The 15293-nt window shown below is 51.3% G+C and overlaps 7 protein-coding genes across 7 annotated transcripts, besides 11 other annotated features; all 7 read left to right on the top strand.

Moving 5' to 3' along the window:
• Window positions 1-141: 141 nt before the first annotated feature.
• Window positions 142-2430, top strand: Tco025E_03830 (putative cleavage and polyadenylation specificity factor; the record flags this gene model as incomplete). The annotated part of the gene is made up of 1 exon (XM_029370747.1): window positions 142-2430. The coding sequence occupies one exon, from the start codon at window positions 142-144 to the stop codon at window positions 2428-2430; it is 2289 nt and encodes a 762-aa protein (XP_029229316.1).
• Window positions 2431-2656: 226 nt separating this feature from the next.
• Window positions 2657-2678: a microsatellite.
• A 6-nt stretch (window positions 2679-2684) lies between these two features.
• Window positions 2685-2720: a microsatellite.
• A 139-nt stretch (window positions 2721-2859) lies between these two features.
• Window positions 2860-2898: a sequence feature (A-rich).
• A 94-nt stretch (window positions 2899-2992) lies between these two features.
• Window positions 2993-3015: a microsatellite.
• Window positions 3016-3054: 39 nt separating this feature from the next.
• On the top strand, window positions 3055-5049 carry Tco025E_03829 (DNA topoisomerase IB, large subunit; the record flags this gene model as incomplete). The annotated part of the gene is made up of 1 exon (XM_029370746.1): window positions 3055-5049. The coding sequence occupies one exon, from the start codon at window positions 3055-3057 to the stop codon at window positions 5047-5049; it is 1995 nt and encodes a 664-aa protein (XP_029229315.1).
• Window positions 5050-5222: 173 nt separating this feature from the next.
• Window positions 5223-5251: a microsatellite.
• A 67-nt stretch (window positions 5252-5318) lies between these two features.
• Window positions 5319-5335: a microsatellite.
• Window positions 5336-5441: 106 nt separating this feature from the next.
• Window positions 5442-5472: a sequence feature (A-rich).
• Window positions 5473-6119: 647 nt separating this feature from the next.
• On the top strand, window positions 6120-8849 carry Tco025E_03828 (uncharacterized protein; the record flags this gene model as incomplete). The annotated part of the gene is made up of 1 exon (XM_029370745.1): window positions 6120-8849. One exon carries the CDS (start codon window positions 6120-6122, stop codon window positions 8847-8849), a length of 2730 nt encoding a protein of 909 aa, XP_029229314.1.
• A 29-nt stretch (window positions 8850-8878) lies between these two features.
• Window positions 8879-8897: a microsatellite.
• Window positions 8898-8999: 102 nt separating this feature from the next.
• Window positions 9000-9022: a microsatellite.
• Window positions 9023-9162: 140 nt separating this feature from the next.
• Tco025E_03827 (uncharacterized protein) lies at window positions 9163-10587 on the top strand (the record flags this gene model as incomplete). Its single annotated transcript, XM_029370744.1, has 1 exon — window positions 9163-10587. The coding sequence occupies one exon, from the start codon at window positions 9163-9165 to the stop codon at window positions 10585-10587; it is 1425 nt and encodes a 474-aa protein (XP_029229313.1).
• Window positions 10588-11080: 493 nt separating this feature from the next.
• On the top strand, window positions 11081-12211 carry Tco025E_03826 (linear amidine hydrolase; the record flags this gene model as incomplete). The annotated part of the gene is made up of 1 exon (XM_029370743.1): window positions 11081-12211. One exon carries the CDS (start codon window positions 11081-11083, stop codon window positions 12209-12211), a length of 1131 nt encoding a protein of 376 aa, XP_029229312.1.
• A 459-nt stretch (window positions 12212-12670) lies between these two features.
• Window positions 12671-12695: a microsatellite.
• A 76-nt stretch (window positions 12696-12771) lies between these two features.
• On the top strand, window positions 12772-13515 carry Tco025E_03825 (uncharacterized protein; the record flags this gene model as incomplete). The annotated part of the gene is made up of 1 exon (XM_029370742.1): window positions 12772-13515. One exon carries the CDS (start codon window positions 12772-12774, stop codon window positions 13513-13515), a length of 744 nt encoding a protein of 247 aa, XP_029229311.1.
• A 328-nt stretch (window positions 13516-13843) lies between these two features.
• On the top strand, window positions 13844-15079 carry Tco025E_03824 (uncharacterized protein; the record flags this gene model as incomplete). Its single annotated transcript, XM_029370741.1, has 1 exon — window positions 13844-15079. One exon carries the CDS (start codon window positions 13844-13846, stop codon window positions 15077-15079), a length of 1236 nt encoding a protein of 411 aa, XP_029229310.1.
• A 10-nt stretch (window positions 15080-15089) lies between these two features.
• Window positions 15090-15143: a microsatellite.
• Between the last annotated feature and the right edge of the window lie 150 nt (window positions 15144-15293).

Below are 15293 nucleotides of genomic sequence, written 5' to 3'. Positions count from 1 at the left end.
TGGCAATGAGAAGAAGAGGGAGGAAAATGTATTCTCCTGAACTTTTTCGTCTTATTTTTGATGTGCTTTGCTTGTTTCGTTGCACCTGTGATTTGTGCTTCTCTTCATCTCCTTCAGGTTTCAGTGTAAGTAATCGCAACCATGCTCCCCGCAGCCGCAGCGTCTACTGCCGCGTACAATAAATCGACCGTTTCAGTGCTGGATAACGCCTTTAGGTGCTCGGATGTCCCTGCCGCAGCCTCCTCGGATGAGGTGGAAATCCTGCCAATTGGCAGTGGGGGGGAAGTTGGTCGTTCCTGTGTTATTCTCCGCTACAAGGGACGCTCCGTGATGCTGGACTGTGGCAATCACCCGGCGAAGAGCGGCCTGGATTCGCTTCCCTTTTTTGACAGCATTCGCTGCGACGAGATTGACGTGGTGCTTATCACCCACTTCCACCTCGACCACTGTGGGGCGCTGCCCTACTTCTGCGAGCAAACAGCCTTTAAAGGACGTGTCTTCATGACAAGCGCAACCAAGGCCTTCTACAAGATGGTGATGAATGACTTTTTGCGTGTTGGTGCAAGTGCCAACGATATCGTGACGAACGAGTGGTTGCAAAGCACCATTGAAAGAATTGAGACGGTGGAATATCATGAGGAGGTCACTGTTAATGGCATTCGCTTTCAACCCTTCAATGCGGGCCACGTCCTTGGAGCGGCGCTTTTTATGGTTGACATTGCCGGCATGAAAACGCTCTACACCGGGGACTTCTCTCGCGTTCCGGATCGCCATCTGCTGGGTGCTGAAGTGCCAACCTACTCACCCGATATTCTTATTGCGGAGAGCACGAACGGTATACGTGAACTGGAGTCACGTGAGGAACGCGAAACACTCTTTACCACCTGGGTCCATGATGTTGTAAAGGCTGGAGGACGCTGCTTGGTGCCTGTGTTTGCGTTGGGTCGCGCGCAGGAGCTGCTGCTTATTCTCGAGGAATATTGGGAAGCGCACAAGGAATTGCAGCATATCCCTATTTACTACGCCTCTTCGTTGGCGCAAAGATGCATGAAATTATATCAGACATTTGTTAGTGCCATGAACGACCGTGTGAAGCAGCAGCATGCGAATCATCGTAATCCATTTGTTTTTAAGTATATTCGCTCCCTCGTGGACACGCGTTCCTTTGAAGACACAGGACCATGTGTTGTCTTGGCCTCACCTGGCATGCTGCAGTCTGGGATTTCGCTGGAGCTCTTTGAGCGGTGGTGTGGCGATAGGCGGAACGGCATCATTATTGCCGGCTATTGCGTTGACGGCACCATCGCAAAGGATATTCTTGCAAAACCGAAGGAAGTCGCAAAGCCGGATGGGAAAGTGCTTCCGCTTCGCATGCGCACCATTCAGTCTGTCTCCTTCTCCGCTCACTCAGATGGCAGACAGACGCGTGACTTTATTCAGGCCCTACCCAAGACGCAACATGTGATTCTTGTTCACGGCAACGTTGGCGCCATGGGTCAGCTGAGGAATAAACTTCAGCAGGACTTTGCAGAGCGTGGAATGAAGGTCTACGCTACCAAAAATCAGGAGGCCATACGCATTCCGTTCAGTGTGCAACGCACAGCTAAAGTGATGGGGACGTTGGCAACTCTCCCGGCACGAGCCGGCGACTTCGTTAGTGGGGCGTTACTCGTCTCCGGGCAACACTCATACAGCATTGTGCACCCCACCGACATTCCACTCTTTACAGACCTCAACGTGGCACAGATTCAGCAAGCCATGGTCTTACCGCTGCCTCGGTACAAGTCGTCACTTGAGGTACTAAAAGTTTTGCGGCGTTACTTTGCTCAGAGTCAAATGTTCGAGGAGGTCACCCCACAGCAGCACGATGCCGTGTTGGAGGAAAGCAATGGACATGACGCCGATCACACCACAAGCACCACTCGCATCACGGTCTCTGATAACGTGAGCGTGGATGTGGAGCAGAGTGCCAGGTCGCAAACGACATTGACGATTACCTGGACAGCCAGCCACCGCAACGATCTTATTGCCGATGTCACATGCATTGCTTTGGCCAAAATTATGCACCTTGAGCATGGCGCCGATAGTATGGATCCCCTTCCTGTTGACGTTTCTGGCAGTGATCGCCTCTTCCGTTTGAAGTGCTTCCATCATATGATGTCCCAGTTTTACCCCGCGGTTACCACAAACCTTGGAACCGGTGTCTGTACCCTGGAGCTTGAGGATGGGCAAACGGCGACCATCACAGACTGCATTGAACTTGAATTGGAAGATAACAAAAAATCCGGCTACTACTCCACCGAGGTGGAACGGCTTAAAACAATTTTGAAGCGGGTGTATCTAACCCTCTTCCCCATTCCTGTTGACCAGGGTTGGTGTGACTGCGGTATGATTCATGGCGCAGAGCCTCTTCCAGAAGAAGTTGTCTAACGCGAAGCGAGAAATAAGGTTGACGGGGTGGGAAGAAGCGCGTGACGAGCCGTCACGGTGTTCTGATCTTCTTGGGCCTCGCAGCACGCCAGCACTTATTTTAGGTCGGTCTCTTATGAGAGTTGCTTTTACTCCGATAAGAAAGAGAGGAAACGCAGCGACCCTCGCTGTCCATCTCTTCTGTTTGTCTATTTATTGCATACATGTGGGCTTGTGTCTAGGCTTCTGTGTGTGTGTGCGTGTGTGTGCGCGCCAGAGAGAGAGAGAGAGAGAGAGACGGAGAGAGGGAGGCTGGGCCAAAGAGGCAGATGGTATTGTTGGCTTATGATGGAGCTCGTCTCCATGAGTTGTGTGTATTTGTGTGTCGGTTTCTGCCGCAGAATTGATGCCTTTCTTCGTGGTATTAACGAATTTCCGCTAGGGCCTCTTTTTCTCCTTCTCCTTTCCCCTCTCTGCTTCCTGCTTCTCATCATCTGCACGTCTGCTGCTTGTGCGCCGAGTGTGATTTATTAACGCGGCCCGCATAAAACACGTTAAACAACTCCAATCTAATACCACAACGTACATATATATATATATATATATTAAAAACAAAAGCTGAAACCAAAGGAGGCAGTAGCTGTGATGTCTAAAAAGGAAGAGAAATTAGTGAAGGAGGATGTGGCTGTGAAGCAGGAAGACGACAGCTCCTACTCCGGTGAGAGCCAGGAGGAGCTTAACTGGTGGGAGCAGGAAAACGTCCAGTTTACGTCAAAGGGAGAGAAGCGGTGGGACATGTTGTGCCACAACGGTGTCATGTTTCCTCCAGAGTACAAGCCCCACGGCATTCCTATCTACTACGAGGGTAAAGAATTTAAGTTGAAACCGGAGGAGGAGGAAGTTGCGACGATGTTCGCTGTGATGCGGGAGCACGATTACTATCGTAACGAGATCTTCCGTCGAAACTTCTTCTCTAGCTGGCGAGAGATTCTTGACAGACGCCAGCATCCAATTCGCCGGTTGGAACTGTGTGACTTTGAACCCATCTACCAATGGCACCTGCGCGAGCGGGAGAAGAAGCTAAGTCGCACAAGGGAGGAAAAGAAGCAGCTGAGGCTCGAGGCGGACAAGGAGGCGGAGCCGTACAGGTGGTGTGTGTGGGATGGGAAGAAGGAACAGGTGGCGAATTTTCGCGTGGAGCCTCCAGGGCTGTTCCGCGGGCGTGGTCAACATCCACTGATGGGAAAATTAAAGAAACGCGTTCAACCAGAGGACATCACCATAAATATAGACGAATTCTCGCCCATTCCAAAACCCCCTGAGGGACGTAACTGGAAGGAGGTTATACACGAGCATAACGTCACTTGGTTGGCGATGTGGCGTGACTCCATCCTTGGCAGTTTCAAGTATGTGATGCTTGCCCCTTCCTCAACAATTAAGGGGCAGTCGGACATGATGAAGTTTGAAAAGGCGCGGGAGCTTAAGAAGTATGTGGATGACATCCGTCGATCCTACACGGAGGACTTCGCCTCGAACGACGTGCTGAAAGCTCAACGTGCGGTGGCCATGTACTTTATAGACAAGTTGGCGCTCCGTGTAGGTAACGAGAAGGGATCGGACGAGGCCGACACCGTGGGGTGCTGTTCGCTTCGTGTGGAGCACATTGAGCTGAAACCCGGTAACGTAGTAAAGTTTGACTTTCTTGGCAAAGACTCCATCCGGTACGAGAATGAGGCTGTGGTTCTGCCTGCTGTCTACGAGTTGCTGCGCCGCTTCATCAAGGGCAAGAAGCCGTCCACCGACATATTTGACATGATTACACCCACCGCGTTGAATGATCACTTGAAGTCATTTATGAGTGGCCTGAGTGCGAAGGTGTTCCGTACCTACAATGCCTCGATCACGCTAGACCGCTGGTTTAAGGAAAAACCCGTCGCACCTTCAGCCTCTGTGCCGGATAAACTTGCATACTTCAACAAGGCCAACACGGAGGTTGCGATTCTCTGTAACCACCAAAAATCCGTCTCGAAGAACCACCGCAACGTGATGCATCAACTGACAACCAAGTCGACCTACACCCGCACAATGATTGATGCCCTAAAACGTGCCCAAGAGACGGCCAGCAAAAAGTCCTTGGAGCAGGCCGCCAAGGAGTTCTTTGCGGAGATGGATGAGCTGCAGTACAAATGGCTTGAGGCGTACGGAACGGAGGAGCAGAAGAAGGAATATGATGAGATCGTCAAGAACCGAGGCGTGCCGCGAAAGCAATCCTCAAAGTCCAAATCGAACGGCTCCAAGTCTGATGGGAAGAAAAAGACGGCGAAGAAGAGCAGCGGCTCCAAGGGGGGAAAGAAAAATGTAAAGAAGAATGCGAAAGGCTCCGCAAAGTCGAAGAAGGGGGCGAAGAGCGCAAAGAAGGCGGGCACCAGTAAGCGTGGGAGCAGAGCGAAGAAAGCGGAGGAATCGGACTCCGACGACGACAAGGTGCTTGCAAGCATTGCAAGGAAGATGAACAACAGCAAGAACAGCGGCACCAAGCGTGAAGGAAAGGGTGGGGTGAAGCGGGACCGCAGCGGGAAGCCGGTGGTAAAGGCGGAGGCAAGCGACGACGAGGATGTTCCCCTCAGTGCACTCTGCTAGGCGCAGGGATGAGGTGTGCGGGACAAAAAAAAAAAAACGGTGTTCTGGTGACGTGAGTGGGTGGGTAGATTTCCATCCTCCTCCCGTGATATGTTGTGCGATGACGGGACTGCCCAAGCTAGCGGTAGCCGGGTTGACGTTTCTGCCCTCTTGGTTGATCAGTTGCCGCGTGCAAAAAAAAGAAGAAAGAAAAAAAAAAGAACATCCGAAAGTAGAGATGAGAAGACAAAGAGGGGAAAAAGTAACGAATAAAAGGACGAATAAAGCGTTATATATATATATATATTTCTTATCCTGCTGCGTCGAGCACTTCACGTGGAGAAAACGGCAAAAAATCCCTTAGCGCGTGCGAGTGTGATTCACCACCCACCTCGCCCGCGTGTGTACATGTGTTTTTTTTTGTTACTTTCCTTTTTTTTTTTTGAGTGGTTCCCCCTCTCCCCTGTGTTCTTCTGGTGCGCCCCACATTTTTTTTTATTTTGCCTGTTTGTTGTATGTAATAACTATGGTGGTAGTGGTGGTGTGTGTGAGTAGAGTCCTTTGCGCCGCCGCCCCTGTGGCTTTAGAAGACGAGCGGAACCAAGGCGGAGGCTAAACCCGGGAACAGACACATTTGAGGAGCATCCAGTGAAATGGACACATACTCTGGCTGTGCCGTTGTCACTTGTAACATATAACGGGGGAGTGTGTGGGAGCAGCCATGTGAGTGGAAGTAACTGGGAGGAGGAGAAAACGGCAACAGAAGAAGAAGTATGTGTGTACGTGTTGGTGAGAAAATGTACTTGAAATGTCGTCTGTTCCGTTACCATTTTATGGGTAATGCGGTGAGGACTCGTATTTTACGCCTCTCTTGCACACATTCACGCGCATATACGTGCACGCTTTCTCGTATTATTCACTTTCAAGCTTAAGTGAACGTGGGGGGGGGGGGGATGCGGTGCAACACTCTCTGCATGTGACGCTGGTGAAGTGCTTTTATTTTATTATTCTCTCATCCTTACAAAAAAAAAAAAAAAATAGTTGCCTCATCGGTGTGAGGAGGCTTTATCGCTGACAAGGATTTGGCCCAGATGCGCCTTTCTAGGCGTGTCCAGCTGAGCCCTGATGTGATTGATTCAAGCCTTCAGCGGCTGAACTGCGTGTCACAAAATATCATAGAGGTGGATATTCATCCAACGGTTCTGGCGCTCCTCACGTCTGTCTCTCCGGATGTTGTGCGTAAAACGGTGGCGGAATTGCCGCTGCACGACGCCGGCAGTGTCGGACAAGACGACGGAATGGAATTTAGCGCTGCGGGGATGAATACGGCGCTGGCAAGTTCCCTGCACACTGTGCTTCTTTCCCGTAACCGTTTGACAACCACATTGGGCCTCGTCCAGTTCAAGAACGTGGTGCGGCTTTCTTTGCTTGGGAACAGAGTACAACGCATTGAGGACTGCGAGGCGCTTTCTTTGCTACCTGCATTACAGTATCTTACGCTCGAGTTCAATCCAGTGGCGTCGCTCCCACACTATCGCGCCCACATGTTGCGCATCTGTTCCTGGCCTGACACTCTAAGCACAAAAAAATGTCGACTGAGAAAGTTGGACGCCCGGTCTGTTTTACCGGCTGAGGTGGAGCGCGCTGCGGAGTGCCTTCAGCGCGAAAAGGTTACATTAGGTGAACTTGTCCACCGCATGCGATTTTTGTCCCTCTTGGCAGAAGCAGAGAAACGAATCGCGTTACACAATGAACTTCGTCGTCGGGGCTTCGTGCTGCGAGACACCCTTCTTAATCTAACGGTGGAGAGTATCGTTACCAGATGTTCCGCACAGCTCTTGGCTCTCATTGACGTTGGGGCTGCGTCACACCTTGCGAGGCGTCTCATGAGCGGGAAGTGTCGCATGTGTGCCATGACCCCAGAGAATTCCTTTGACGCTGATGCTTCTGCCGAGGACGAACTCTCGCGGGTGGCCACTTCCTTTGCGCACTCGCGTTCCAGTTCCAACATGCTGGCGCTTCAAAGTCCCTACCAAGCTGACTTGACAGCCTTCTGCAAGGATTGGTCAAGGGACGTCTTTCGTCGCGCCATGACTTCACTCGATCACCGTATTTGTGGCCTTCTTCTCAGCATTGCCCGGACGTTGGGTGAGGAGCTAACCGTGATGGACGTGGATCACTTGAATAAGCTTTGGTTCACGCAGGTCGCCAAGGTTGACAGCTGCGAATTCTACCGATGCCAGAATCGAAGGAAAAATCTCTTGGGAGGTGGGAAGTTACCCACATTTACCGCAAGAAGAGAGACGTCGCGGGTGGAAGTGAAAGAGTTAACGAGGGAGAATTCTACAAGGGAGGAATTTGTTCGTGTTCCACTCAGCCCCACTAGAACCCATCTGCATACCCCATGCGTGGAAGCAAAAGGTGACGGGGCGGACGCCTTCTCGCTGCGCAGCATCTCGCCCATTACCCAACACGGTATGCACGCCAGTGACGTCATTGCGGCCCATGACCGGCAGGAGGCGGGTTCCGCTGCATTGGGCGATTCCTGTCGCAAGCGGCCGGGATTGCCCAAAGCACCACACAACGGGGGCCATACAGAAGCGTTGGTGGAGCCTGCAACGGTGGAGGAGTACAGCAGCGATCGGGCATCGGTGGAGCTGCCGCTGGCGGCGCCCGTCCCATTCCCGGCACCGAAGGAAGAATTTCTGCTGGAGCAAGAACTGTTGCAAAAGCTTAACTGGCATGTGCGTCAGCGCGTCCTGCGTGTGTGGAAAACCAAGGCGTGGCGGAGGCGGCAAGACAAGCTCTGTTTAAAATTTACTCAGAACCGCCTCGAGGGTTTACTACTCCTTTCAACTCCAACCCTACACGCTGTCTGTAGTACGCTGCAGCTGATCCCGCGGAGAGAGCGAAAGCGTGTACTCTTTCAGTTTTGGCGCGAGCAGGCTCGACGGTCGTATGCTCCCAGGTTGCTCCGTCTGGCGCAGCTGTTCACACGATGGCGATGGCGGACGGACCAACAGCGGATCATTACTCACTTTGCGTTGGAACGCCGCACACGAATTTTAACTGAGGTATGGCGTTCTTGGCGTGAAGCTCTGCATACGCGCGTTGCAGAGGCACGCACTCGCTTGAGGGAGAGCGCACACATCATAGATGCCGTCCCAAATGTGATGACGGGCTTCCAACCACCTACACAAAATGGTCCGGCACGCATGAAGATGTCTTCTGAGACACACGCAGGGGAATCACAGCAAACCCCTTTTGAGAGCTGCTCTCTCTTCAAGGTGGCAACAGAGGCCACACCGGGTCTCACATGCAGTACAAAGCTCTCCGTGAACGGCGCAGTTAACGTGCCGCACACCATCCGCTTGGTGGGCACCCCTGCGGTTGCATCCCGTCTTTCACTGCCGATGGTAACTCCGAACGCGGCAGAGTCTCCGTCTCTGCAGCCGCCCTCCCTCTGTGACAAGGAAACGCAGACAACACCGCCACCATCGAACAACGACCCCACTTATGAATCCAGGGATAAATTTTGTTTGGAGGCCAAGCAGGCAGTAGAGGCGATGCAGGTTGATCGCCTACGCCTTGTCGATCGACTGATCGCGCTAGAACAACGGCTTAGTGAGGAATCTCTGCGTGTTCAGCATCGAGACGAGGAGATTGTAGGACTCAAACGAAAGCTCAACGCCATGGTGCTGCGCGAGGAATGTGTGGGTTCTACTATTGGCGATTACCAGCGAGAGATAGAGCATCTGAGGGCTGTCGTTCAGGCCTTGCGAGAGGAAAGGCGGGAAATGTTGCGTCCCATTTTGCACTGAAGCAGAATACGTGTCGTTTGCTGTCCATTTTCTTTTCTTCTTCTTCTTTCCCCACCCTCTCACTGTTTTTGTCTTGCTTTTTGTTTTTCTTACTTTGTCGGGCGTATATATATATATATTGTGTCTCTTTTATTTCCTTATTCTTGCCTTTGTGTATGTGTGTGTGTGTGTGTAATTATTACTGTTATTTTTTTTATTTTGCCATCCAGCGGGGTGTTGCACCGTCCTTCTGGTTAGTTTGTAAAAGAGGAAAAAAGGAGGGAAACAAGAACGTAATCCAGGAGACGTTAAGAACAACAACAGCAAAAGGAAGATGTTTGGCGGTGGTGAGGAGTATTTTCGCGAGCCTCCATCGATAGACCGGGACACACTGCGGCGGTTTGCCCTGTTTTGTGCACGTCTCCGCGCGGCCGAGAAACCAGGAAAGAAGACGGTGTCAGAGAGTGCCGAGTTGGCCCGCGAAGTGGGCGACAATGAAATGGCCTTTGAGCTCGTCGTTGGTGTCCTTTTTCGCCACATCAAGTCATGGACTGGAAACAAGCAGTTGGCGTGCTGGTACATCCTGGATAAGCTGTGTAAGGAAGACCGTGACAAGTATGGCTACACTGCAAGCAAATACATTCTTGAGATTGGAAGAGACTACATTCCGTACGAAGATCCTGTGCTGGGTCCGAAATACGAGAGCCTCGTGGAGCACTGGGAGGGTGTTTTTCCACGCCACGTCGTGGATGCTCTCTGGTTGGCAAAAAAAGATCGTTTGTGGGCCATAGAGCACCCCAACGACCTACTGCAACGTAAGAAGGAAGAAGAACAAGAGTGGAAGCAAGAGGAGCTGGCGATGGAAGATGAGGATGGTCTGAACGATTACGGGCAGCCGTGCATGGATTATCTGCAAGGCCGTTGTTTTTGGGGCGAAGCCTGCCGTTTGTACCATCCTCCAGGGGAGGAGGGAACAATGCCGCTTGAATGCCGTCTGGGGGACTGGAAGTGTCCATCATGCGGTGCGATCAATCGCCACTTCCAGCGACGCTGCTCAAGCTGTGTGCGGGAAAAGCCTCAGTATAAGAAGGGGAGAAAACCCACAGCGGAGGAGGCGCTACTGTCGTCACCGGACCCAATTGTGTACGCCGCACTCCGACGCCAATTTGGCTATGATCCCAACATTGTGGAGGAGGCAGTAGCTCACTGGAAAACCCGTTTGGAGAATACATCTGTTGAAGCTTACAAAGAAGAGCGGCGTGCGGCCTATCGCGTGCGCATTCTTGGAATGACACCGACCTCGACGTTGGAAGAACGTATGCGGTCGCAGAAAAATTACCCTGATGTTGACATTGGGCCTCCTGAGGAGGTTGTGGATTGCAGTGTGACTCCTGGACCGACGGCAAGTGAATCGTTTGTTCCTGCTGGGGCTCCCCCAGTGAGCGCCGTGGGTCTTCTCGCCCAAACGATTGTTGAGCGCGGGGCTAGCGATCCAAAACTGCCGCAGATTTTATTTGAACTCGCGTACTATGTGAAGCAGGTTGCAGGAGATGCTGAGATGAAGCTGTCGTTGACCCAAGCCGAGACACTGCTGACGGCTTGCAAGATTGTGTTTTCTGCCTGGGGCGCAGATCGCAGTGCGACACCGTTTGTCCCACCATTCTTCAAGGAAATCCGTCACACCGAGGACGCATTGGGGTTGTCAAGTGAACAGCAGGAGCATCTGACATCTATCACGCGAGAATTCTGGGCGAATTGATTTCTAGTACGCGCTCTGAGGGAAATGCAGGCAAAGCAAAAAAAAAAAAGATATAAACATGAGGAAGTGGAACAGGATAGCGTCATTTCTTGCGTGTATGGTGTGCGTGTAATAGGTGGCACAGTGCCCCCCCCCCCCCCCAGGGTGTGGGTGGGAGAGTGGTGTCTTACTCATCCTTGTAGGAGTGCTATTTTGCTCCCTGCGTCATTTTCATGTCTGCGCGGTTTCTCTGTGGAAGGAGGACAAATGAAAGCGGAGTGTAGTCAATAAGGCGGCTGGTGTTGAGAATTATTTCAGAGGCCTGCGCGGCAAACTTGGGACGAGTGATTCCACTCAGTGAGCTGGAGCTTTTTCCCTGCTTCCCTTCCCCCTTATTTCAGGTCACTGATCTTTTTTTTTTCTTCCTCTTATTGCATACTCCCAGTTAATCTAAGTTTTTTCACCAAGACGACAAAACCATTAATACTTATTCAATCTTCCTGTATCCGCAAAGATGGCAACCTTCTTGCTGCTTCAGGACCTCTACTTCGGCTCCAAGATCGTCTCCCCTGACAACCACTTCATTGCTGTGCCTCAGGTGAGTGAGAGTCAGGGACAGCAGGACAATTGCATGGTGGCCGCCCTTCAAAGGAACATTGAGGAGCGTCTCGTAAAGGATGCCAAGGCCAAGGTGATTTACCTCAGCATTACTGGGGAGCCGCGGTCCACACGCTGTGCCTACGAAACTCACTTCGAGGCCTTGTTTGTTAATGACTCGCTCTCTGTTCATCATGTTACGGATGCGGAAGGCACGATCAAGCGCCGTCTCATTATTCTCTATCCAATGTCAAAGAAGCGCCGTGGTGAATTGCCGAAGGTCCAGCTCTTGAGAAAGCTGGACAAAACAATCAAGGCGGAGGAACCGTCGGGCTTGGAACTTCTTGATCTGCGTCACTTTGAAAATGACGGCAAAGTTCTGGAGGGAATGGGCGCAATGAACTTTTCCTACAACGGCGAGTTCGTATATATGGCGCTTTCTCCGCGCAGCAACGAAGAGGTTCTTGATGTTGTATGCAGCCCTGAAAACTTGAACATTCCTGAGAGGAAGCGGTTCATCTTTACTGCAGTGGTTCCACGGCTTGCTGAAAATGGACATGGGGCTGGTGAGGACGTTGTCCATCACACCAACCTTATTGGCTGGTGCGGAAAGGGAATCTGTGCTTGGGGCCTTGAATTCCTGCGTTTCCCCTCTGAGGAGAAAAAGAATGCGTTCTACGAGCACCTGGAGGCAACGTACAGTAAGATTATCAACCTCAACGCAGAGGAGATTCGTGCCTTTGCCGGTAACGCCTGTGAGCTTTTGCTTCGCACGGAGGAGGGTGAGCGTCAGGTGCTGTGTATTTCTAACCTTGCCCTCAGCGCTCTTCGTAACCGCAACCTCAAACTCCTTGAAGAGTGGTACGGGAAGGACAATATTTTCATCTTCTATGGGGAGACACTCGAGCGCCGATCTGGTACCTCGGTTGGCGGGCTAATTTGCCGCCCGATCACTCACGGCGAGGTTCTGCCTGCCCCTGGACAAGTGACTGCTTTGGAAGTGGCACGCGTTGACGAAAAGGTTGTTTGCCCTGTGGTGCGTCGTTGAGCTCCCCCCGCCCTCTCCTCCTTCACCGCTGTACCGGCCATGCGGAGTTGGGCACCGTAGTTGGCACTTCCCTAGCCCTATTACTTATAATGAGAAAACACATCGAGAAAACAAGACAAGGGGAGGGGGGAGGAACAAAGTGGGAACCCCATCTGAAGAAGAATCTCCAGACTGAAGAGGGAGAGAAAAAAAAAAGGATATTTTTCCCTATTATTTTATGCCAGGGGGATAGTGGATAAATGGAAAAGAAAGGAAACGGGGAGATGAAATGGACGTTGACCGCAATGAAAGAGGTATAGGTATATGTAGGGGCACTTTGTTTTGTTTTTGTTTTTGACTGTATTCCTTTCATCTGTGGGGATTTGCTGATTGTGTGGGTATAGCTGCTTGGCTGTTGGTGCTTTTCTGATGCGTGTGCGTTTAAGCTGCTAATGTGGTTTGTCTTGTCTATTTGCGTGGTTTTTTCTTTTTTTCTTTTTGTTTTGACGAAAGGCGGTTCATTTATTTATTTATTTTTGCTTTTCTCAGTACATTCCGTGAGGGGCTGTGTGGTTGGTGTTATGCCGCTGACGCCAAACGATGACATTGTGGAGCTCAGTCGACGCTGCGACTCCCTGCGCATGGCGCTGGCCTGTGCAGAGGATGGTGTAAAAACCAACCCTGCACGAAAGTACATGTATTTGTGCGAGGCCAGTGGGGAGCATCCAAACCCCACATTTCTGCGCTTTAGTCAAGGCGCATGTGGCAGTAGTCTGGACCTGCACCGCGCCTACCTCAGTCAGCGCGCAATTCTGCCTATTCTCCTCACATTGCCCTTGTGTCCGTGGCTCAAGCACATCAACCTTCGCGAGGAGCGCCTCACCACCACCCTCATAGAAATGTTGTGTGAGTCGTTGCAAAATCTCCCACTCATCAGGACCATAGACGTTTCAGGGAACCCGTTTGGCTCCGTTGGCCTGCAAGCGCTTCTCAAACTTGTCCTTCGGAGACGCACCATCGTGGATTGCTACGTGGGAGGCACGCAAGGTGTGGGGTCGTTGCTGCGTCGGCTGCATATGGCATGTGAAAGGAACTACCAAGGCCTGGCTGAGATGGAGGAAGAGGAAGAGGAAGAGGAAGAGGAAGAAGATGGTGAAAAGGAGGAGGAAGAGGAAGAGGAAGAGGAGGAGGAAGAAGATGGTGAAAAGGAGGAGGAAGAGGAAGGGGAAGAGGAAAAGGTGGAGGAGGATGAAGAAAAAGAATTGGTCGAGGAGGTAGTGGTGGTGGTGGAAGAAGAGGCACCTGCCGCCCTTCTCAATGAGTGAGGTGGCAACTGAACCGAGAGGGGGGAGGTTACGAGTAAGCGAGGAGCGCGGGTGGCGGGAGCCGGCCTTGTGATGTAAATTGTTGCTTTTGCCTTCCCATCTGCACGCAGCACCGTCGGTGACATGTGAGGCCGAAAATTAAAAAAAAAAGTTTAACCCACTCAGAAGTTGCAAGAAAACTTTCTGTACTTAGGGCCGCAAAACGGATGACAGGTTTCTCTTTGTGCGTAAATTAATTCGGCAATGCTCTACTTACGAGGGGGTTCACGCTTGATATCTTTTTTTTTGGAGGGTTTTAGATTGAACGATAGAAAAAGGATATGCTGCAATGAGAAGAATTGTAACGTGCTGTAAATACGCGTTATTGGCGGCTCCCTTAGACGGGTTGGTGGGCCGCACCGCGTACCGCTCGGCGGCGTTTTCTGCTGCCTTTGCAATTCGTCTGTGTGGCACACAACAGCCACCCTTAGCTAGAGGTAATCTGGAGGACCTCCACAAGTCCGCGGCCGAATTTTTTGAACGTGGGGACTTCATTAATGCGATCAAGCAGTGGGAGGCTGTGATGGAGTCCCTGGGAAAGGTTGATGCTGGCAGCAGTAATAGTAACAATGTGTTAATGAGCTGCTTGAATAACATGGCCTGTGCCTATGGGGAGATTGGACACCATGCCAAAAAGCTTGAGCTGCTTGAACGTTCACACGACATGGTGAAAGAGATATATGGAACTGACCACCCACAGTACGGTTTGGTTCTCTACAACATGGCTTCTGCGTACGAGGAGATGGGCCGTTACACCGAGATGGAGGACCTTCTTCTTAAATCAGCCGCTATTTATGAGCGGAAGTTCAACCCAAAACATGCGAAAGTGGGGCGTGTTCTATTGCTTCTTGCGGAAGCACATGGCCACCTGGGAAAATGTGAGGCCCAGCTTCAAGTCGCTGAGAGGGCCTTCGAGATTGTGCGTCGTCACTGTGGAGCAGAGCACATACAGACCACCATTGCCATGTTAACGCTTTCCAGAGCACATGGGGCAAATGGTAATCATGCTAAGCGCTTACAACTTGCTCAGCAGGCGTATGAAGTCCAAGAACGGAAGCTTGGGGCAATGAACCCGCAGATAGCTTTAACGCTTATGGAATTAGCAGTCGCCCATGGGGCGAACGGAGATCATTTCCATCAAAAACTACTTCTAGAGAAAGCCATTGAGGTGCAAAAGCGTGCTTTTGGTAGCCAACATACGCACCTTGTTTCAACCTACACGGCGCTGGGTGATGCGTATGGGGAATTGGATGACAGAAAGAACCAGGCTGCATCTTACTGTGAAGCTCTTGATATCGCACGAAAACGCTACCGAGGGAGGCATCTCGCTATTGGTAACGCCGCTAACAAATGTGCGTGGGGTTATCTACGCATTGGAAAAGTGGAAGAGGCCAAGACATTGGCAGAAGAGGCGCGTAGTATTATTGAGGGGATTGTCTCTGAGAAGCACCCTGCTGCAGTGGAGCTTCGTGCCACGCTTGAAGAGCTGAAAAAGATGTCCAGTGAAAAGGGGGAAAAGCCATAAAATGGCGCAGGTTGTCTCTTGTGTCATTCTTTTTCTGCTTTTTGCTGTTGTTGTTGTTGTTGTTTTCTTTCTCCGTTTTCTTCTTGCGTCCGGTCGATGAATATTCGCGAGGAACTTACTATCACTTCAGAGACCAACGCCAAAAAAAAAAGAGCGGAAAAATAAAAATAAAAAGTAAATGTGCAGGTGTAAATAAGTAATGTACATGGGATTT

This window comes from Trypanosoma conorhini (assembly GCF_003719485.1).
Source record: "Trypanosoma conorhini strain 025E chromosome Unknown Tco_14.4_contig_00182, whole genome shotgun sequence".
Classification (NCBI taxonomy): domain Eukaryota; phylum Euglenozoa; class Kinetoplastea; order Trypanosomatida; family Trypanosomatidae; genus Trypanosoma; species Trypanosoma conorhini.
Note: the sequence above shows the minus strand (reverse complement) of the source record. Positions and strands in the feature narration are given on the sequence as shown.